At 43.0% G+C, this 22,767-nt stretch overlaps 1 protein-coding gene across 1 annotated transcript in view; it reads right to left on the bottom strand.

The window, feature by feature from the left end:
* Positions 1-19,948, bottom strand: part of LOC147916966 (uncharacterized) — a 44,684-nt gene extending 24,736 nt beyond the window's left edge. Inside the window, exons 1-5 of the mRNA XM_087431659.1 lie at positions 19,726-19,948; positions 17,797-17,949; positions 11,347-11,495; positions 8,586-8,726; positions 8,034-8,179 (exon numbers count right to left, since the gene is read on the bottom strand). Coding sequence (XP_087287785.1) covers positions 8,034-8,179; positions 8,586-8,726; positions 11,347-11,495; positions 17,797-17,949; positions 19,726-19,905 — 769 coding nt within the window. The 5' untranslated portion in view covers positions 19,906-19,948. The remainder of the gene's footprint in view (positions 1-8,033; positions 8,180-8,585; positions 8,727-11,346; positions 11,496-17,796; positions 17,950-19,725) is intronic.
* Positions 19,949-22,767: the final 2,819 nt, after the last annotated feature.

Raw genomic sequence — 22,767 nt, forward strand, 5'->3', positions numbered from 1 at the left:
CTCCTTCGCTTCAGTTCAGTCCTGTCTTTTTCATATTTCTCTCCTCAAAGGCTTGAGGAGAACATGCAACCAAGCAGGGCCCCGAGGACCGTCATGCGAGGCCCCGTGTTGATTCTTCTTTATATCCACAGCTGCTCTCTATAAGTCACTCCGAATCTCTGGAATTAGTAAGAACGTAGCAGAGAGGAACACATTTGGGACATGTTTAAGAAAATATATTGGTATATTATCACTCTGGAGTTGTTCTGGGTTCTTCTTTTCTTCCCCTTGCACCCATATCCCATCCATCAGGAAGTGGTAGAGATGCAGAACCCGGCCTCTTCTCCCCATCCCCCGCTACCACCCTGGTCTCACCTCTCACCACCACCTCTCACCTGGAGGACAACAGCCTCCCAACCGGCCTCCCTGCTGCCCCGCCTCGAGTATTTTTGCCACCCAGATCGAGGGGTACTTCTCAAACCTAAGTCCCATCAGTCGCTCCTCTGCTCTATCCTGGCTAACAAGGCCTTTGACCCCCGGCCCCTGGTACTGCCCAGGTGCCCTGCTGCTCCGTGTGCACCTTGTGGCCTTGCGGGCCTTGGGGCCTTAGTGCAGGCTGTCCCCTCTGCTTGGACTGCCGTCCCCATTTATCTGCAGGCTCACTCTCTCACCTCCCATGTCTGTACACGAATGCTACCTTTCCAAGGAGGCCTACACTCAAGTATCTATTTAAAATCACACCTCATCCAACTTCTTCCTCAGACTGCCAAACTTGCTTGTCTTGCTCAACTTTTTCTTTTTCCACAGCAATCATCACCTTCTAACAAACTATAGCATGTACATATTTATTATGCCTTTAAAAAATTGTCTGACTCCCCACACACACGTACACCCATGCGTGCACATGCCTCCTTGGGGGAGGGATCTTTGTTTTATGCACTAATGTATCCCAAGCACAGGGAAGAGTACCACACACGCATGATGAAGGAAGGAAGTAGCATCATTACTAAGATTGCGTTTTTACACATTATAACAAGTAACTAAGAAAACAAACTTGTCATTGGATCATGAGGCATTTTTGCCTCTTTGTATGTCAGCAACAGAAAGCCACTGTGCCTGAAAGCCACTCTGGCAGGAAGGAGAAGTTGCTGTAAGGCCTGGGAGTAGCTCACAGAACAGGAGAGAAACCAAACATTTCGGCCTTACAAAGCGGTGGCCTCAAAACGTTTTTGCTCTCATAACACCCCAGAGGAATATTGAAAAGCTAAGTACTATATTGCACATTTTTAGGTATGTATTGTGGAAATTAATTAAAGAAACCTTAACTAAATTGGAGTCCAGAGGGCCTGTAGGGGGAGCTCTCACTCCCTATGACTCGTGGTCAATTACTCCAAACAGGAAGAGACTGAAGCTTGAATCTCTGAGAGGAAGTAAAACTACTTTACCACTGAAGGAAGATTTCTCTCCCACCCGGCAACAGCCCAGCCAATGAGAAACGCCACAGCTCAGCCAATAAGCCAACAGTTGCTGCCCTGAACTGTTACTTTCCCCCAGTGGACTTTAGTTTAGAACAGCCCCTCCCTACTCCCCCTTTTTCTCTATAAAAGCAGCTCCCCTCCTTTGTTTTCTGGATTTGCCTATGGTTTGCCATAGCATGCACAGCCCGAATTGCAATTCTTCTGGCTAGTCCCGAATAAACTCATTTTGAGATAAAATACCAAGCAAATTTGCTTTTTAAGTTGACAGTATCTAAACTTTTTCATCATATATTTTAAAATTGCAAAGGATGAAAATCTTAGTATATGGCAAATATTGACATTTAAAAATAAAATGTTATATCATTCTCTTAAGTGTATCAAATGGACTCTAAATTCCAAGCAATTTGATACCCAACTTCATCCATTAAAAAAATCCCAAACAACCCAAAACATGAGCAAACTCTTCTTTAGCAACTAAAAGTTTTGCATTTTTCTCTTTTTTTCTTGTGCTTTTACTTCTCTTTCAATTCTACTTACTCTGCAAAATTTTATGTTTGAAAGTCTTTTATAGGTCATCCTGTAATACTTCTCTGTAATAAAAATGCTTACATTTCTTAGGACCGTAAGGCTCTAAAGTATTAAAAATGTCTTCTGCAGTTTTTAGTCAATTTTTAGAAGTATATAATTGATTAATACAACATACATATTTTGTAGATTTTGATAAATCCTAATTAAATACAAAAATAAAATTTTATTGACTGTATCTCTAAATGAGATAGATGGTGCTGTTTTATTTATTTGTTTTTACAATTAATTCATGTATTCATTAAAGAATATTACTGCTAAGACGAGGCAGAGTTCAGCATTGATTCTATTTCTATTTTTCATTGTTATAGTTGTAAGTGTTGGGAAATCTTGTTCATACAGATGGGAATGGAATAGGGTTTCCAGATTTAGCCTCACTCGTCCCCCCAAATACAGGATACCAGTTCAATTTAAATGTCAGATAAACAAAGAATAATTATTTTAAAGTATATCCCAAACATTGCATGGGACATAGTTATAATAAATTATTTGTTTTTTGTCTAAAATTCAAATTTAACTGGGAAATCCTAGAAGGAGTTTTATCATAGCAGTATTATTCAATTCTTTGAACTCCTGAGTTATAGGCTAAAAACCACATAGTGGTTGATCACACACAAAAAAGATTTTTAATGACCAATTAATAACTTGATTAGGTCTTCCTTCAGTTTTGTTAAAAGCAAAAACTGGAAGCCACTTAATGTATAAAAAATGGTTTGTCACTGAGTTATTTGAGTCATTCTCTTTCTTAACACTTGCATTAATATTTTGAATTATCTCTTTGTTTTTGCACCCTAGGAAAGACACTCTGCTCAGATATAGGATGGGAGACAAGTATGCCTTTCTTTTGCAAAGTAGAATGATGACTGTGACAAAGGATATTAACCACAGGCACTGGGGCCGGCCCCGTGGCTTAGCAGTTAAGTGCCTGCGGTCCGCTACTTTTGGCCTGGGTTCGGATTCCGGGCGCGCACTGACACACCGCTTCTCCGGCCATGCTGAGGCGGCGTCCCACATACAGGAACTAGAAGGATGTGCAACTATGACATACAACTATCTACTGGAGCTTTAGGGAAAAAAAAGAGGAGGAGGATTGGCAATAGATGTTAGCTCAGAGCCAGTCTTCCTCAGCAAAAAGAGGAGGATTAGCACGGATGTTAGCTCAGGGCTGATCTTCCTCACACACACACAAAAAATAACCACAGGCACTGGCTCTTTACGGAAGTTGAGAACCTGGACATTTCTTTAAAATCATCTACATCCCCTCAAACACACCCTCTAGGAAGTTTTCATGTACCCTATTTCTTAGTACATTTGGCCTGCCATAACAAAATACCCTAGACTGGGTTGCTATAAAGAACAAATATTTATTTCTCACAGTTCTGGAGCCTGGGAAGTCCAAAATCTAGGCACTGGCAGATTCGGTGGGAGGGCCTACTTCCTGGTTTACTTCTCGCTGTAATCTCATATGGTGGAAGGGGTGAGGGAGCTCTCTGGGGTCTCTTTTATAAGGGCACTAATCCCATTCAGGAGGGATCTGCCCCCATCACCTCCCATAGGCCTCACCTAATACCATCACCTTGGGGATTAAGACTTCAACATATGAATTTGGGGGGGACAGAACATTCATGCTAAGGCACCCTGGTTTCAAGACCAGAGTTGAAAAGGACAGAGACCAGGGCAGCTTCAGGGGTCTGGGGCTAAGGCACAGGTTGTTGGGGTGGGGTGCCAGATTCCTCAGCTCAAGAATCACATTTTAGGGTGGCAAAGTCTGGCTGGTGGGGTGTGGGTCCCACATCTACTCGTGGCCAGGGGAGGGCTGGTAATATAATCACTTTTCTCGCCTCGTATGCCTCTTTTATTCTGTCATTTAAGGCTAATCCTGCTGGCAAAGAAGTGAAATCAAGATGGGAAAACTAATTTGCCTGCACAGAGGTCTGTCAATCCGTCTCTGACATAGAAGGCACTTTTACTCTGCACTGGTGTGTATGTTACCGGAATGGACTGACGTTTGTGTCCCCCCAAAATTCATGTTGAATGCTCAGTGTAGCTGTGTTTGGAGATGGGGGCTCTAAGGAAGTAATTAAGGTTAAAGAGGTCATAAGGGTGGAGCCCTGATCAGATTGATTAGTGTCCTTCTAAGAGAGACACCAGAGAGCTCTCTTTCTCTCCATGTGCACACACCTAGGAGAGGCCGTGTGAGGACACAGCAAGAAGGCTGAGCCAGGAAAAGAACTCTCACCAGGAACTGAGTCGCAGCTGATCTGGGATTTCTAGCCTCCAGAACTGTAAGAAAATAAATTTGTTGTTTAAGCCACCCGGCCCGTGGTATTTTGTTATGGCAGCCAGAGCAGACTAATACAGTTACACAAAAGAATGCAGAATAGCTAAAACGCACCAGTTGAACTGGATAAAAATCAAGATTCAAGTGAATGTGAATGTTAGCGACTATTACAGTTAGCCTTAGGGGAAGAGAAGAACCTAGAAATGTACTTGTTGCGGGTTTTGTTGTTCCTATTGCTGAGGTCCTGAGTAATGAGAAAAACTTAACAGAGATTCTGTATGTTGACCACTGACCGCAGGGCCTGGCCCAGCTGGAGCAGTCTCCACCCTGTCCAGGGTTGCTGTGAAGAACGACAGGGCAGGCTCTCTCTGCGGTCAGCTCTGACCTGGCTATTTTGGCTCTCTAGGAAAACAAATCCAGAACCCTTCAGATTAAGCCTTAATGCTCTTTTCAGCAGAAACCACTTGGGACAACCGGAATAGGGGATCTCCACATTTCTTCCCCACATCCCTTTCACTTCATCTTTCCAGCCCCACACCTCTCACACCTGTCCCTGCCTGCCACACACCGAGCCCTTGAGATGGAGCTTTTAGAGTTCCCATTATTTAAAAAAAATCAGATTCACTAAGTTATTTAGATCCCAAAGTTATAATACAGGACTTCCTAAACAAGACTGTGGCTTTTTACAGTAACATTGGTAAAAATAGCAGAGGGAAAGTAATATTTGATAGCAAACACTGTTTTCCAGCTTCCTTTTGTATATTTATTGGGTTGACTGAATTACCAAATTCAACAAATGACCTGGATAATTCTTATACCATGAAAGTTCCTAAATGAGTGATAACCATCGTATTTACGAATCTCTGTTAGTTGCAAATTCTTTGCATTCATTTCCATGAAGTAGCCTTGACATCAGCTTTTTTTTTTTTTTGAGAGTATGGTACTTCATTTAATGTAGATATTTAATGGCAAGAGTCAGACTTAACCCACTAGAAATGGAACATTTTCAGCATTTATATTTGATATGGATATGCATTGTTACCAGAAATATACTATTTTCATTAAAATTTTTTACAAAATGCAAGTTAACCTTTTTTATTCATTGGCATTTACCAACATTTAATAAATTGTGGCAGAGATTCACGAGTTTCTCGGGAGTTTGCACACATCACTTTGTTTCCTACCCTGGGGCAAAATCCCCAGTTATTTTGGGAATCAAAAGACTTGGAGAACACGGTATCTCATAATCTAAGGGGAGTGTCACTGGGCACCCTGGGTTTGGGGATTGGCTCTGAGCTTTACGAGCTGCATAGCCTTGATCTTCAGTTTCCTCAGCCAGGAAATGGGGATTATCATATCTACTTTGTAGAGCAATGGTGATGGTTAAATGTATCTTCAGTTAGTCATATCTATGATTTAAAAAAATGGCTAGATAATGATTCCAAGTCAGCATTTTTTTTTGTTGTACTTTTGAGTATTTTATAGAGAAGGGAAATTATAAAGCTAATGATGATAACCGTCTCTTAACCCTGAGGTGACGAGATACCCAGATTGACAGGAACAAAACCAGGTAACATCATTTTATCCCAAAGGTCGACGTCCACTCATTAGATGTTTGTGAATATGCACTAGACCACATAGCAGTTATGCCCTATAGTTTTGGCAGAGTATGGCCTAAGATTTCATTGAAGGTTCTCGTAACTTCTAATTTAGTGATTTTCCCTACCATTTTGGTAAATCTTTCTTGGAACCTTAGAACCCTATCTCCTCAAGACGAGATGTAGTGTAGTGACAGAGAGAGTCTGGTCAGGAATTAGAAGATCTGCTTCCACAAGTGCAGATTCAAGTAACATTTCTCAGTATCTGTCACATGCTGGCACAGAATTCAGCACTTCTGCATATATTTTTACCTTTTAATGTCCTTACATGAACCCTGCAGGATAGGTATTATCATACCCATTTTAGAGTTAGTGGTAAGTGCCTAGTTTCTGAGTTCTTTTTTAATCCAATTTATTTCAACTAAAAACAAAATCAAAAACAGTTCACCCATTTCAGCTCTTTATCTTCATTTTTTCCAGCAAGTAGAGTGATAGTGTTCAACAACATGCTTCAAGATTTTACTCTCCTAGGAAGAGGTTGTTGTTACTATAATGATAATGATGATGGCGATGATGATAATTAATATCCCTCAAGTGCTTACTGTGTGAAGGCATCGTGCTAACTGCTTTATATTATATCACTTAATCCTCACTAAACGCTCTGGGGTAGTTATCATTATGTTTATTTTGCAGCTGAAGAAGCTGAAGTTAGAGGGGTCCGATAATTTGCCCAAAGTCATGCACAGCTAGAGCAGGATTGGAACCCAGGTGTAACTCTAAGTTGTGCTATTAACCACTTGCTATAGTTCACTGTTACCAACGATTAAAAGTAGTCAGCTTTAAAATGTGTCATGAATATTGTACTTGGGATCTATTAAAACAAAAGAAAAGCCTTTTATAGGGGAGTAAGCAGCTGTTGTTCTTATCTGTCCTGGATCTGTCCCCCCATCTGTCTACTCCTTGGGGGACTGCCACTTTCCTGCTGCAAATCACGTGATTCTGGCAGGGCTGCCCATCAGAGTGCTCCACCCCTCCCCCAAAGGGTGTGTGATCAGTCCTGGCTAATCATGGACCACGACCTGGGCCATACGGACTGGTCCAAGAGATAGTATGTGACCCAAGAAGGGCCAATCAGAGCTTCCTATGGGATTTGACCCACAGTCACTGGAAGAAAGAGGCTCACTCATTCTGGGTGATTACAAGTCATGATGAAACAGCCCTGGGACTGCTGGCAGACACGTCCACTGCTGTTTCCTGCTTGGAGGAAGCCTGGCTGCTCTGGGAGAAAGGGCCAACCATCAGAGGGGAAGTAGAGTCAAGAGCAGCAAACTCAGGGTCTCCTGCTGACCTGGTTTGAGCCCCTGAATTCAGCCAGCTCTGAAGACAGCTCCAGCTGTGGATGTCCCAGTTGTGTGGGCCAATAAACCCCGATTTTTCTTTAATTCTGTTTGGGTTGCTTTCACTTTTAACTGAAAGAGTTCCAATTAACACACTGTACTAGTTTCCTTTTGCTGCTGTAACAAATGACCACAAACTTAGTGGCTTCAAACAATACAAGTTTATTCCCTTACAGTTCTGGAGGTGAGGAGTTTGAAATGGGTCTTACAAGCAAACGTTAAGTCATCGGCGGAGCTGCGTTCCTTCTGAGACTCTGGGGAAGAATTAGATTCCTTGTCCTTTCCAGCTACTAGAGGCTGCCTATGTTCCCTGGCTCGTAGCCTCCTCCTCTCATCACTCCAACCTCTCCTTCCATTGTCACGTCTCCTCCTCCTGACTCTGACCCTCTTGTCTCCTTCTTATGAAGATCCTTGTGATTACACTGGATGCACCTAGATGATCCAGGATAATCTCTCCATCTCAAGATCCTTAATTTAATCACTTAATTTAATTTAATGGGACTGTAAAGCCCCTTTTGCCATGTGAGGTAACATAGTCACAGGTTCTGAAGAATAGGACAAACACATCTTTGGGGGCCCATTATTCTGCTCCCACACATCCTCAGGAAGAAGAATCTCCATCGACCACTGGGAAGGTAATTTTAATCACAAAGCAAAGCTTCTTTCTTTGAGGGGACCCCAACAGGACTTTAAGGCCAAGTTCCCCAGTGCTTACCTTGGAGCAGCCCAGGTGGGTTGCCGGTGTCTGGTGAGGATGTGGTGGGCCAGTCTCTGCCCTGCATCTCTGCATACTCTGCTATGGGTCTGAGGAGAGCCAGAGCTCCAGAACATTGCAAGTAATTGCCATCAAGGTGTAGCTCACTGGGAAGGGGGCAAAACACACTGTTCATTTGGTGTTATTCCCACTTCCTCAAATTTAGATTTGAGGTCATCTCATAAAATAATAGATCTAGTTATGAAATAATAAATACACAATCATAATAAATAATAGACCATGTCATAAAAAATAGACCTTGTGACCACATCAGCTGGCTAAAAACATGTATTTGGCATGCCACCCTTGATTCTCAAAAGTAACTAAAGGATCTTTCTCTTGTAATAAGAAAAAGAAACCAAAAGTGACTAGAAGGGAGAAAAAGATGATTAAAACCATAATGAAAAATCAGGGGACCCCATGGGCTAGTAGGCTCTGTAAATAAGCTGGTTATATAACTCAAGACAGAACAGTGCGAAGACGGGAGGGGTGGGAAGCGGAGACGCCTCTCACTAGACGGCACTCTGGCTTATGACCGCGCCCAGCCCTGGCCCGCTCTGTGGCCCCAGACCGCAGTAACGCAGACTGAGACCTTGAAGCCTTTGGTTGTTCTCCAGGCCTGAGACAATACTCTCAATTTCTTCATTTCCAAATCTAAAAAGAAACGACAGGAACAAATTAATGACTTTTAAAAGCTATGTCACCCACTGGATTATTGATTTTAAAGCACTCCACAGGGCAGATGGAGGCACATTTGCTGATCCCCAATTTGGGCTTCCAGCGCCAGGGCAGGCTGTGGGGGTGAGCTGGGTCGGCCGTGGGAGGCAGCCTGCGTGTGGCAGAAGGGGGACCTGGAGTCTGCCTCCTGGGCAAAGAGCAGAGGGTGATTTAAAGTACCCATTCAAGGGAGCAGAGTGGGAGCAGATGGAGAGCAAGCTCTGAGTCCTGAAGACAGGTGAGATGGCCCAGCCAGCAGGGATGAAGGGATCTGGGGGCCTCTGTGAGGAGGGACCTTTTAAAGTGCGTCCAGGGCCGGCCCGTGGCTTAGCGGTTAAGTGCACGCGCTCCGCTACTGGTGGCCCAGGTTCGGATCCCGGGCGCGCACCGACGCACCGCTTCTCTGGCCATGCTGAGGCCGCGTCCCACATACAGCAACTAGAAGGATGTGCAACTATGACATACAACTATATACTGGGGCTTTGAGGAAAAAAAGGAGGAGGATTGGCAATAGATGTTAGCTCAGAGCTGGTCTTCCTCAGCAAAAAGAGGAGGATTAGCACGGATGTTAGCTCAGGGCTGATCTTCCTCACAAAATAAATAAATAAATAAATAAATAAAGTGTGTCCAAAGCAGGTTCAGGAAAGTTCAACCTCTCGCCCTCCTCTCATGGCCGGCGCTGCTTCTCGCCTTGCCCTGCCCAGTCCTTAGAGTTTCCAAAGTGGAATCACAAGCATTGGCTCATTGATGTCAGCGACAGCCTCTGGGGTAGGTATTAGGTCAGGAAACTGAGGATCAGGGAGGTAAAGGGACATTTTCAGGGAATTTCGAAAGTCAAGGCTTGAACTTTAAAATGAGGCGAGTAGTATTAACAGAAATAACTTTTAAAATCTATTAATTCATTTAACAAGTAATTATTGAGGGCCAGCTACCACGGTGGTTGTGGGGACGTAGCCGTGCATGAGAAAGAAGGGCACGCCGCCTGGCGGACTTCACTGCCTATCTGGGAAGACAGTGAGGCAAGAATTCCAGCCCCAGGGCCGGGAACCTGCCATTGCACCAGTGTGGAGGTCCCGGGTGGTGATTCCCAGCCACCCACTCCTGACAACTCTTGGTGTCTTAGCAGCGACAGGATATCAACTGACAAGTAAAATTAAGCTGTTTCCTGAAGATGGGAATTCCTTCCTTCCTTCTTCTCTCTTCCCACCAGTGTGGGTCTCTGGGTCCAGCGCAGGAGCCGGGGTCTCGAGGGGCCTCTGAGCAGTGGGGCTGGTTCTGCCGGTGCAGTGTGGGGAGCTGGGGAGACTCGCAGGCTGATCCTGCAGCCACTGCAGGATGTCCTGAGAACCTGGCCTGCTGCCGCCTTGCGTCAGGAGACCCTGCCTAAGGTTCCGCTCAGCATTTCAGGAACCTAGATAACCTCCACAGAGAACCCCCTCTCCCCAGCTTTTGTTGACGGACTTGTCCACTGTCATAACCAGAGCCCTAATAAGACCCTAGTTCCTTGGTAGGGACTTTGAGTTTCTGTGGTACCACTTAGGCATAAATCCTCTCTTTCACCTCACAGCCACCTCACTGGCTACATGGGAAGAGTCACAGAATCATAGACAGTGAAGTGGAGGAGATCATCTCATTACAGACCAGAGGGGCTGCATGACTTACCCAAATCACACAAGCAGTTTGAAATTGTCTGTGGATGGTAAATTATAGACCCCCACCAATCTAGTGTCATGGGTCAGAGGTGGGCTCTGATTCAGACAGCTGGATTCATGTCTAGGCTCCATCCCTAAGAGCTGAATGACCTTGAATAAGCCAATTAATCCCCCTGAGTCTTTCCTCATCTATAGTCTAAGGATAGAAATGGTACCTATCTATCATTATATATCATACATCTATATGTAATGGTACATATCTATTCTTGTTGGGAGAATAAATGAGATAATCCATGCACTGTGCTTGGCATACAGTAAGCACTCAATAACCATTTGCTGGTATTATTATTATTATTACCCTTTGACCCTCCCCTGACACAAGTGGTGTCCCAGCCCTCTGAAGGACTTGCTCTGCTCTTCCCTAGCATGACACCTTTCCTCCCACCACCTCTCCTGGTGAATATTGACCCATCACCTAGGGAATTGTGGTTTCCCTTATCCAAACCGCCACTAAAATGCATATGGACATCTTTTGTGATATTCAGCCTTTCTACCTTGCTTTATACATAATCAAGAGCATGTCTCCTCTCCTCTACTATACTGAGGCCTCCCTTGGACAGCAGCATTGCCATATATATGTTTGTATTTTCCTTAGCAACGAGCACAGTGTCTTGCACAAACTGGCCTTCAACGAATATTTGTCGAAAGAATAAATGAATGAGTAGAGACTCTTTGAGAACCCTCAACATTTACTCAGGAACATTAGCTCTAAGGAGGTGTTAGAGTGTCCCCTTTCAGCGACGACTTGATGAGGCACAAGGAACCAGAACATTGCCCTCCCCTGCCTCTGCCTCCCCCAGCTGACAGAAGTCAAGAGCCCTGAAGGACCCGCATTCCAGCCTTACTTGCAGTAATCGAGGACAAGAGAGCGCAAACTGCTGAACTGCAACGCCTTCCCAAGTCTCTCTAGAGACCACAGATCCATCTTGCAATCAATGGGCTCTAGGGTGGTAAATGGGCAGGTGGTGCGCCCCTTCAATTCCAGAAGTGAAGCCTAAGAATGCAAGGTAAAAAAGTGCTTACACACGAAGACAAATATGTTCTGTGCTTTAATATGTTGCTTAAAAGTCAATCATGCTAATTACCTTAACATTTTTTGCTCCATGATAACTTTCTAATTATCCAAGGAGAAAGTGGCATGAAAATAATCTCCCTTTAAAATGAAGACTATTGAGGAATTATATGAGAAACACCAAGCTTTATGATGAGATAAGATATACTGCAGCATTTCTTTTTAGATGTTATTATGGGCTGAATTGTGTCCCCTCCAAATTCATATGTTGAAGTCCTAACACCTAGTGCCTCAAAATGTGACTGCACTTGGAGACGGGGTCTTTAAAGAAATAATTAAGTTAAAATGAGGTCATTAGGGTGGGCCTTACTCCAATATGACTAGTGTCCTTATAGCAAAAGGAAATTTGGACACAGATATGTACAGAGGGAAAACTATGTGGAGACACAGGGAGAAGACGGCCATCTACAAGCCAAGGAGAGAGGCCTCCGAAGAAACCAACTCTGCTGACACCTTGATCTCGGAGTTCTAGCCTCCACAACCGTGAGAAAATAAATTTCTGTTGTTTAAGCCACTCAGTCTGTGGTATTTTGTTATGGCAGTCCTAGCAAACTAATACAGATGTTGATATCCTAACCAAAAAATTTATCCTCCTATGGTTGTGTTCTTTTTTAGTAGAGAAGTGTTGCTATGCCAATCTTCCTATAATTAGACAAAAATTGTAATAATTAGGGGCCGGCCCCGTGGCATGGTGATTAAATTCATGCGCTCTGCTTCGGCGGGGTTCGCTGGGTCAGATCCTGGGAGCAGACCTATGCACCACTCATCAAGCCATGCTGTGGCAGCGTCCCATATACAAAATGCAGGAAGACTGGCACAGATGTTAGCTCAGAGACAATCTTCCTCAAGCAAAAAGAGGAAGATGGGCAACAGATGTTAGCTCAGGGCCAATCTGCCTCACCAAAAAAAAAAGAGAAAAAAGTAAAAAAATTCTAATAGTTAAATTATCTCATAATTTATATTCATAGTTACAGTTATTAGGATTTGGAGGTCTGCTCAGAACTGGACTGTGCAAATTCAGCAGCCAGGTGCTTCTCATGAAGCAGCTGGACTGGTGGCAGCACACGAGCATCTGGAGCCTTCTCAAGTTCTCTGCCTCCTGAATGGAGGGGGCTACAGCAAGGTCATTCCTTGTGGTAACAAAGGATCCCAGTGACAGTTAAATCCCTTCCTAACTGACAGGAGAGGGTATTGAAAGCTACAAATCATGAAGGCCACCTTTTAGCAATGGGAATCACCCAACTTGAGGATTCCTTCAGTTCAGAATTGAAGCCTAAAAGAGGCTTAGTTGGGGTTTGGAGGAGTAGGGTTTTTTGAGGTAATGACATGTTGGTCAGAGATAGGATTCCAAATTATACCTTGGCTGAGAATAAAAAAGCACTTGCAACCTTAACTACAGAGCTGGTGCCTGAGGCATCTGTAATGAGAGAACGCCTAGTTGGAATGCTGGATTGGATTTCTCAAGCTGGATTTTGGACGGGAGGTAATGTGGCACGTCAGTGCCTATGTGAACACTGGTCTGTGCAAAACAGGCTCTCGACCAGGTCCTAAGGATTTCAGCCAGTGGTTTGCAGCGTCACTCCCTGGGGCAAGACCACAGACATCTACCATGAATTCCCCAGCAGCCTTCAGATGACCAAGAGGGCTACATTTTAAGGAACTGTTAAGGATCACTCTTGACATGCATGGACAGCATTCTATTTCTGGTTTGAACAGACTGGGTACCCTGACTGAGCCTCTGAATAAAAACAACTAAAAATTCTGTATATTTAAAACATCTTTTTTAAATTTATTTTTTAATTGTGGTAAAATACACATGACATAAAACTTACCATCTTAACCTTTTTTTTTTTTTTTTGCTGAGGAAGATTGGCCCTGGGCTAACATCCATGCCCATCTTCTTCTACTTTATATGGGACGCCACCACAGCACGGTTTGACAAGCGGTGCGTCGGTCCATGCCCGAGATCCAAACCCGCAAACCCCCAGCCACCAAAGCAGAGCACACAAACTTAACCACTATGCCACCAGGCCGGCTACCCATCTTAACCATTTTCAAGTGACACTTCAGTGGCATTAAGTATCTTTACATTGTTGTACAACCCCACTGTACATCTCAAGAACCCTTTTTATCTTGCAAAACAGAAACTCTGCACCCATTAAACAATAACTCCCATTCTCCCCTCCCCTCAGTCCCTGGCAACCATCATTCTACTTTCTGTCTCTATGAAGTTGACTACTCTAGGTACCTCATATAAGTGGAATCATGCAGCATTTGTCCTTTTGTGACTGGTTTATTTCACTTAGCATAACGTCCTCAAGGTTTATCATGTTGTAGCAGGTATCAGAATTCCCTTCTTTTTAAAGGCTGAATAATATTCCATTGTATATGTATGTCGTATTTTGTTCCTCCACTCATCTATCAATGGACATTTGGGTTGCTTCCACCTTTTAGCTACTGTAAATATGTTCCTGTGAACATGGGTGTACAAATATGCTTTCAATTCTTTTGGGCATATACCCAGAAGTGGAATTGCTGGATCTTATGCTAATCCAATTTTTAATGTTTTGAGGAACCACCACACTGTTTTTATCACAGCTGCACCATTTTACAATCCCACCATTAGTGCATAAGGCTTCCAATTTCCCCACATCACCAACACTTGCTATTTTCTGTCTTTTTCATAGTAGCCATCCTAATCAATGTGGGCCGGTACCTCATTTCCATTTCTCTAGTGATTAATGATGTTGAACAACTTTTCATGTGCTTCTTGGTTATTTGTATATCTTCTTCGGAGAAATATTTCTTCAAGTCCTTTGCCTGTTTTAAAATCAGGTTGCTTTTCGTGTTGTTGAGTTGTAGGAGTTCTTTATATATTTTGGACATTAACTTCTCCACGGATATATGATTTGCAATTATGTTCTCCTATTCCATGGGTTGCCTTTTCACCTTTCTCTCATTTCATAGGTTTGTTGATTGTGTCCTTTGATGTACAGAAGTTTTTAATTTTGATGACATCTAATTCATCTAGTTTTTCTTTTGTTGCTTGTGCTTTTATGTCATATCCAAAAAATCATTGCCAAATCCAATGTCATGAAGCTTTTCCTCTGTGTTTTCCTTTAAGAGCTTTAAAAATATCTTTTTAAAATGTGTTGATTGACTGGCAGGTTAGTGAGGAAAACCCAAAGGTCAATGAATGAGAGAGAGTGGGAAGCTAGAGGGGTGTGCGGGGTGCTGAAGCCAGCTTGCCCTTTGAGAGCGTCACTGAAGCAGTGGATTGGCTTTGGTTTTCGTGGATTACGCAGTCCAGGGGATAGGAGCTGAAGCCCAAGACCACTGCAGGTGAAGAGCCCAATAGCAAATACATGAAGGTGTGGTCCAAAACTTAACATGGACCACAGTGTCATGCCCTTAGAGTAAGGATGAACTAGAAATAAACCCAAGTCTCCCTTCCCCCAAAGGATCCCAGGGAAAACTGCCTATCTCCAACTGATACTGAGTATACAGGAAAACATATATCCCCTGAGAACTCACAAACTAGCCCTAGCACAGGTTTTCATCTTGAATTAACACCACCTGGATGGTTCAGAGAACCCTCAGCTCAAGAATTTAACTTAATGCAGCCCTGAGACGGCAGCACCCTGAGTGCATGGCAGAAGCAAATTCTCTCTGGAGGAAGCTATCTTCAAACTAGAGCTCAAGGAATTGCCACAACTATTTTCCCAGGAAATATGAGTAAAAACAAAATCATAAAAACACACAAAGAGGGCTGGCCCCGTGGCTTAGCGGTTAAGTGCGTGCGCTCCCCTGCTGGCGGCCCGGGTTCGGATCCCGGGCGCCCACCAACGCACCACTTCTCTGGCCATGCTGAGGCCGCGTCCCACATACAGCAACTAGAAGGATGTGCAGCTATGACATACAACTATCTACTGGGGCTTTGGGGGAAAAAATAAATAAAATTATAAAAAAAATTAAAAAAAAAAACAAAAAAACACACAAAGAAATCTCACTGTTACTGGTGAGTAACAGCCAGTAGAAGCAAGAGTCGGCCACATCAGATCCCAAAATAATTGATTATTGAAACCATTAGAGACAGATTATAAAATAACTGTAACACATTCAGAGAAATAAAATAGGGGATTTTTTAAAAGGCAAGAGACTAGAAAAATGGCCACTAATGCCCTCTCCCCATCCCTACTCCATCTCACTTCCCAAAAAGTAATTTTATGATAACTAAACATTGTAGTTTTACTTGTTTTTTGAACTTTAAATAAATGCAAGCATACAGGATGTATTCTTTTGTGTCTCTCTTCATTTGTACGTTACACTTGTGAGAGTCATCCTATTTTACTTTTGCATAGCTGTAGTTAGTTCATTTTCATTGCTATTTAGTGTTCTACTACATGAATATACCACAATTTCTTTACCTATTCTACTGTTTATGGAATTTGGTTGCTTCCAGTTCTTGGCTATCATGATTAATGCTTCCATCAGCATTTTTGTGTATGTCTCCTGGCGCCTATGCATACACATTTACGTCAGACATATAGCTACAGAGTGGAATCGCTGGATCATAGACTTTGATAATAGTACATACCGTAATACAATTTTCCAAAGTGATTGTACCAATTTACACTCCCACCACAGTGCAAGAAAATTTCAGTTGTTCCAAATCTTCACTGACACTTGGTAATGGGATTTTATTTTCACTATACCAGTGGCTATGTAGTGGTATCTCTTCATGTTTTTAATTTCCATTCTCCTCATTCCTAATGAGGTTAGGCACTTTTTATATGTTTATTGGCTATTTGATATCTTTTTTTGTGAAATGCCTATTCAAGTTTCTTGACTATGTTTCTATTAGGTTAGTTTTTTATTGATGTATGAGAATTCTTTATATAGCCTGCGTATGAACTCTTTTTGGTTATATATGTAGCAAATCTCTTTTTCAGATCTGTGGCTTATCTTTTCTCTCTCTTAATGTTGATTCTTGATGAACACAAGTTATTAGTTTTTTTTTGTGTGTGTGTGAGGAAGATCAGCCCTGAGCTAACATCCATGCTAATCCTCCTCTTTTTGCTGAGGAAGACCAGCTCTGAGCTAACATCTATTGCCAATCCTCCTCCTTTCCCCCCCACCCCCAAGCCCCAGTAGATAGTTGTATGTCATAGTTGCACATCCTTCTAGTTGCTGTATGTGGGACGCAGCCTCAGCATGGCCGGAGAAGCAGTGCGTTGGTGCGCGCCCGGGATCCGAACCCGGGGCCGCCAATAGCACAGTGCGCGCACTTAACCGCTAAGCCACGGGGCCGGCCCGAGTTATTAGTTTTAATGGAATCCAATTTATCAATCTTTTATGGGTTTTTTTGTGTGTGTCCTGTTTGAGAAGCTTTTCTGCACCCAAGGTCATGATGATATTTTCCTATATTATCTTCTAGAAACTTTACTGTTTTACCTTTCAAATTTACAGCCCCCCTGGAATTGAGTCTGGGGTATGATGTGAGGTAGGGTCAATCTTCTTTATCTCCCATACTGTGTATTTCAGCTTATCTTATTGTCCTCAGTGAAAGGGTTGGTCTGAACGATCTATTTGCCCTTTCCAGAAGTAAAGTCCTATATATGACTTCTCACACACAATCATGGAAGTTCAACTGAAAAAATAATCATGGTTAATCTATAAGTGTATATCCGGCAAAACCATCATTCACAACTGAAGGTTATGTGTGATATGACAGCAGGCAAAATTAATGAACATGGAGAAATCTTGACAATATAATGTGAGTGAAAAAGTAAGTCACAAAATCATACACAGTACAATTCCATTTATGTAAGTAAAAACATATATATGCACATGTAATAAAAATATAAAAATACGCATGGGGTTGATACACATCAACTTTAGGCTAGTGGTACCTCTGGGAAGCAGATGGGGGGAAAAAGTGAGATGAATTTTAGCTATTGTATTTGTAAATATCTGTAATTTGTAGTCCTTAAAAAAGTATATTACATGATGGTGGGTATATGGATGTTAGTTCTGTTCTATTTTGCATGTTTATACAAGTTTGAAATGTTTCATTTAAAAAAAAACATTGTTTTTTTAAAAAAGAAAACTTTGAAGTATATCAGTCAACAATCAAATGAACTATAGCTGAATGCATGATGTAATATGCTTATATTCAATTTTAAGGTTCATTGAAGAAATACTATTAAAACCCATGACTTACGAGTCTGGCAATCTCTGCATTGCTCAGCTGAAGGCCCCAGATGCAAATCTCTTTCCCCAGCGCGTAACATTCTTCTCGAATTGTCATGAGCAAAGGTTCCAAGGAAATCGGTAGGATGCTTGGCAGGGAGTCAACAGGTCTTACAAGTGTGAACTGGAATGTAAGGAAGAAACTACAAGTGGACATCAGAAGGAGATGTCCATGCATCTGAATATGTGGAGAAAGAATACTGTCATTAGACAACACTAGAAGAACATTTAAAATAGTTATTAACGTTGGATCAGGTGTGCAGCGAGGTGGTAATTCAACACTACCTTATGAAGTTCCTGCCATGTGCACAGCGCCATGGAAAGTCCCATAGGGCAGAGATTTCCAGCAGGTTACTACCTATTGTTGTGTCAGGAAATCAATTTAGTGGGTTGAAACTAGGCTTTTTTCTTTCTGTCTTTAATGAAGTAGAAAAGAAGAGAAATGATCTGAGTGTATCCTATGCAGTAAGGAATAATTGTCCTATGAGACTTTTATTTTAGTGAGATTCAAAATCAAAATGGAGACCCAATCAAAGCAACCCACCCAACATAAACAGCCCTTATGCTCACACTGATTCACACCAGTACTTATATACTGGGTCATGATGTTGTATTTCTGGTGGTGATTATAATAAAAAAAAGTTTGGAAAACATTGCTGAAGGGACTATAAATTTGAACAAGATTTATGATTAACCTTATAATTAAGTAATGGAAGCTAACTAGAAGAACTATAACAGAAACAAATAAATTCGTAATTATTTTACCACACAAAGGATGGGTCTGGGAAGCTCCTCCATTGGGATGAACAGGGAGATGTGTGGGGAGCCTAGAGAAGGAACCGCACACAAAGAGCTCAGAAAGACCTAGAAGGGCAGGTGGGGGAGAGGAGAGCGGAGGAAGTGGAGTGAGAGAGGCTGAAGGGTCAGAGAGGAGAGGGGAGCAGCTGCCCTGGGGAGGGGAAGTTTGAGTGAAAGAGAGAGATGGTTAGAGAGGAACTTCAGAAGGTTCTTTTTGGGTGACGTGCAATGTAATCATCCTCCCATTCCCCAAAACAGCGTTCAGGAAAAACATGGGTGGGATGGATTTGGGTCCAAGTCACCTTAGAATAGTAATGATCTTTTTACTTTACACACCCATCTCTAATTATTTGTTGTCTTGTTTAGCACTTGGCATGTTAGAAAATCAGCAGGTATTTGATTATTAAAACGCAGACTGTCTTTCCGGGCTGGTGATAGAAAGTCGTAAACCTGGCCAGGCTGTCTTTGGGTACTAGGTTCCCCTTTCCCATCTATCAGGCGCCCCCTCCCCAAGGGCTGACCATTTAGTTTCAGTGCTGGTCTCTCTGCTCTTCCCCTCACACCCAATACCTACCTTTAGTCTCAGGAAAGATATGACATGAGAATTTTTTCTGAAATCCCGTGCGTTTGGAGTCAGAATTATGTGCTTGCTGACCTCACTCCACGTGAGACAGGAGTCGTGGGGGAGTGCAGGTCTGACCTGATGACACGGGCACATCAGCGGTCAGCGAAAGAGACACTAACTGGGACGGGTCAGGTGGGTGGCTGGAGGGCTGGGGAGGGAGGCCGTGCAATGATGACACAGCAGTGCTTTTGAGCTTTCCAGATATAGAGTGGGAGGAGGGTAGGTTGGCGATTCCAGGTGGGAGGAGGTGTGAGAAAAGGCAGGCCTGCTAGAAGGACTGAGGTAGGAGTGGGAAGGTGGGAGACGTGCTGAGCAGGCCCAGGGTGCCAGAGCCAGGCTCTGGACTTCATTCAGGCAGGAACGCAGAGGGGACGACATGACCAGCTCTGGGCTTGAGGGGACTGAGGACCCATGTCCCTTGAGAGTAAACCCTAGTCCATTTCAGAGACGAATAAGGAAAGGAGACCATGCACTCACCTTCCTGAGAATCCGTTCATTGGTGATGCTGGTTTTCAGGTCCCTTTTGATGGCTGGGCACAGGGACGTCTGAGTCTGTGTGCAATGCTTCTCATACGTTTTCAGGAACTTCTGAAGAATCGGAACGCTGGGCAGGGGTGCTCCTTTAGCTTTTCGTTTTCCTTCCTTTGCTCGTTGCATTGTTTTATAGCGTTAGAGTCTACTTGGATTCTGAAAACAGTAACTTGCCCTGAAAACCATCACACAGATCTCTTTTTAAGGAACAGATCACACCTCCCTCACTAGAAATTGGCAAATATTGCTGTACCTCCTTCTCTGAAGATCATAAAGTGCTTCATTTATCTTAAAATGGGAGTAGGGAGTCAAGATAGTCAAGTGGAATTTTTCAATTTCCAATTTTTATATTCATGGATCCATGTTTTTTCTTTTAGATTCTTTAAAATGAGGGCAGTACCCATGGAATTCAATTAAAAAGGAATGCAATTAACATTAATAGTGGGTACTAAATATTACCAAGGACATATTGATTTAAAAATGGCATAATTATCTTTATAGACACAGTGCTTGCCAGACAGTATACTATAGTGGTTAAGAACGTGAACTTTGGAGGCGAGCAGACTTGGATTTTTGTTTTGTCTCCACCACTTGACTTACTGGGTGGCCTTAGATAAGTTATGAAGCTTCTTCAAGCCTCTATTTCCCCATCTGTAAAATGGATTATGGTTGTCATAAGCATTAAGTGACATAAATTTATAAAGCACCTAGCACAATGCCTGGCACATAGTGGAAGTCCTTAATAAACTTTATGATTATTATTGATGTTATTATTATTCTGCTGGCTGTAAGAAACCACCCAATCAGTACTGATTTTATTCTTTAAGTTATCCAGTCCCAAAGGGTTCCTCTGTGTGATAACTTATCTAACAATCGGGTCACTGAACTGGGTTCACAGAGACAAAGGTTTATGGGAATTATTGGAGTTTTCCCATATGTGACAGTTTCTAGCTAGAGACTGTCCAAAAGTGTGTTTATTATCTTACATTAAAAGGGACTCTTCTTGTTGAATCCAGGCCTAGTGGAGCATCCCAAAGAAACTGGAAGGACACAGGGGCTGTGAGAAGAGCAGACATCAAAAGGAATACCAGTTCTTTGCTACCATGACCATCACTTTCCCACCTGCAGGACTGCAGCAGTACTCATGCCCCTCTTAGGTCTGTTCTCCACCTGGTTGCCAGAGTGATTTTTTTTTTTTTTTGTGAGGAAGACCAGCCCTGAGCTAACATCCGATGCCAATCCTCCTCTTTTTTTGCTAAGGAAGATTGGCCCTAGGGTGACATCTGTGCCCATCTTCCTCCTCTCTACATGGGACGCTGCCACAGCATGGCTTGACAAGCAGTGCGTCAGTGAGTGCCCGGGATCTGAACCTGCGAACCCTGGGCCGCTGCAGCGGAGCCCGCGCACTTAACCGCTGTGCCCCCTGGCCGGCCCCCAGAGTGATGTTTTTGAAATGTAAATTAGATCATGTGACTCTTCTGCTTAAATCTCTCCAGTGGTCTCCCATTACAGCTATCCTTACTGAATTTTATATACAGTTATTCTATCAGTTATTAAGGAGTATATAAATGTAAATTTGTCTATTTCTGCTATTAATTCTGTAAATTTTTGTTTTATATATTTTGAAGGTATGTTATTAGGTGCCTACAAATTCAGAACTGACAAATCTTCCTAGGGGATCTACCTTTTTGTCATTATTTACTATCCTTATCTCTAGTAATGCTTTGTGTCTTAGGGCCACAGTTCCCAAACTGCATGCTGAGGTGCTTAGAGGCACTGCCAACTTACAGGGCACAGTGGGGTATTTAAAATTTTCAAAGGAAAGCTAGCAATATCTGTTAGATGCTATGTGAACTACTGGCGGTGGTTCACAGTTTCGGATTAGATCACACTTGTATTAGAATCCTATTGCTGCATAAAAAATTACCCCATCATGAATGTAAAACATTCTGGAAAGTCAGAAGGAACCCAGTAGAATGTAGAGACACTCAGGTACTAGGGTAAGGGAAAATCACAATATTTTAGCTCTGGTTGGGACTTTACAAATTGTCTAATCCCAGGAAGCCATCGCTAGAATGACCAACTGTCCCAGGACTTTGGGCACAGAGGAAAGTCCTGGGCAAACCAGGATGGTTGTCCACCCCACCACTCCCCCCACCCATGGCCATCAGCCAGTTGCAGCCTCAGAATTCTGCTCATGGGTATGTTCCAGGCTGCTGCAGAGCAAGGAGACTTGGCAGCTACCTGACACCTATTGGCCGTCTTGGGCCTGATCTAACCTCTTGTTTTACCTGTGATAAAAGTGAGGCTCAGGAATGGAAGGAAGGGACTCGTTCCAGCTGAGAACACAACTGGGCCACTGACTCCTGGGACTGTTTTGGTAAGCGTCCCAGTGATGCCTATCATCTGGCAGTTGACAAACACTGGCATGGCATCCTGGGAGACTGTGTGGGTGGGGAGGGGGCGGCCCAGGCTTGGGGTCAAGAGGGACTGGTTTGAATCCTATGTCTGTCAATCATGTAGAGTGGTTGTAGGCAATCAGCTTCACTTCCCTGAAACTCATTTTCTTCATCTGTAAAAATGGTGAGAATATTACCTCTTTGGTATTTGTGAGGATTAAATGAGATCACATATGCACTTTTTCCATCACTAACATGGGATGATGGTGAGAAAGAATTGTTATGAGGAATAATGGGTTAGTAAATGACGGACGCTAAGAACAGAGCCCAGCACATCTAAATACTCAGGTGGGGAAACTGGGGCACAGTGGGGTTAAGTTACTTGCCTAAGGACAGACACAGATACATGGTGCAGTTGGGATTTGAATTCAGGCCGTCTGGCTCCAGAGCTAAATTCTTAACCACTGTAAGGTACCAGCTATAAGGTACTGTTATGGACTGATGTCTGCGTCCACCCAAAATTGAAATGTTGAAGGCCTAACCTGCTGTGTGATGATATTTGAAGGTGGGGCTTTTGAGAGGTGATTAG

The sequence above is a fragment of the Ceratotherium simum genome, chromosome 5 (assembly GCF_057802395.1).
Source record: "Ceratotherium simum simum isolate JZ-2026a chromosome 5, ASM5780239v1, whole genome shotgun sequence".
NCBI lineage: Eukaryota > Metazoa > Chordata > Mammalia > Perissodactyla > Rhinocerotidae > Ceratotherium > Ceratotherium simum.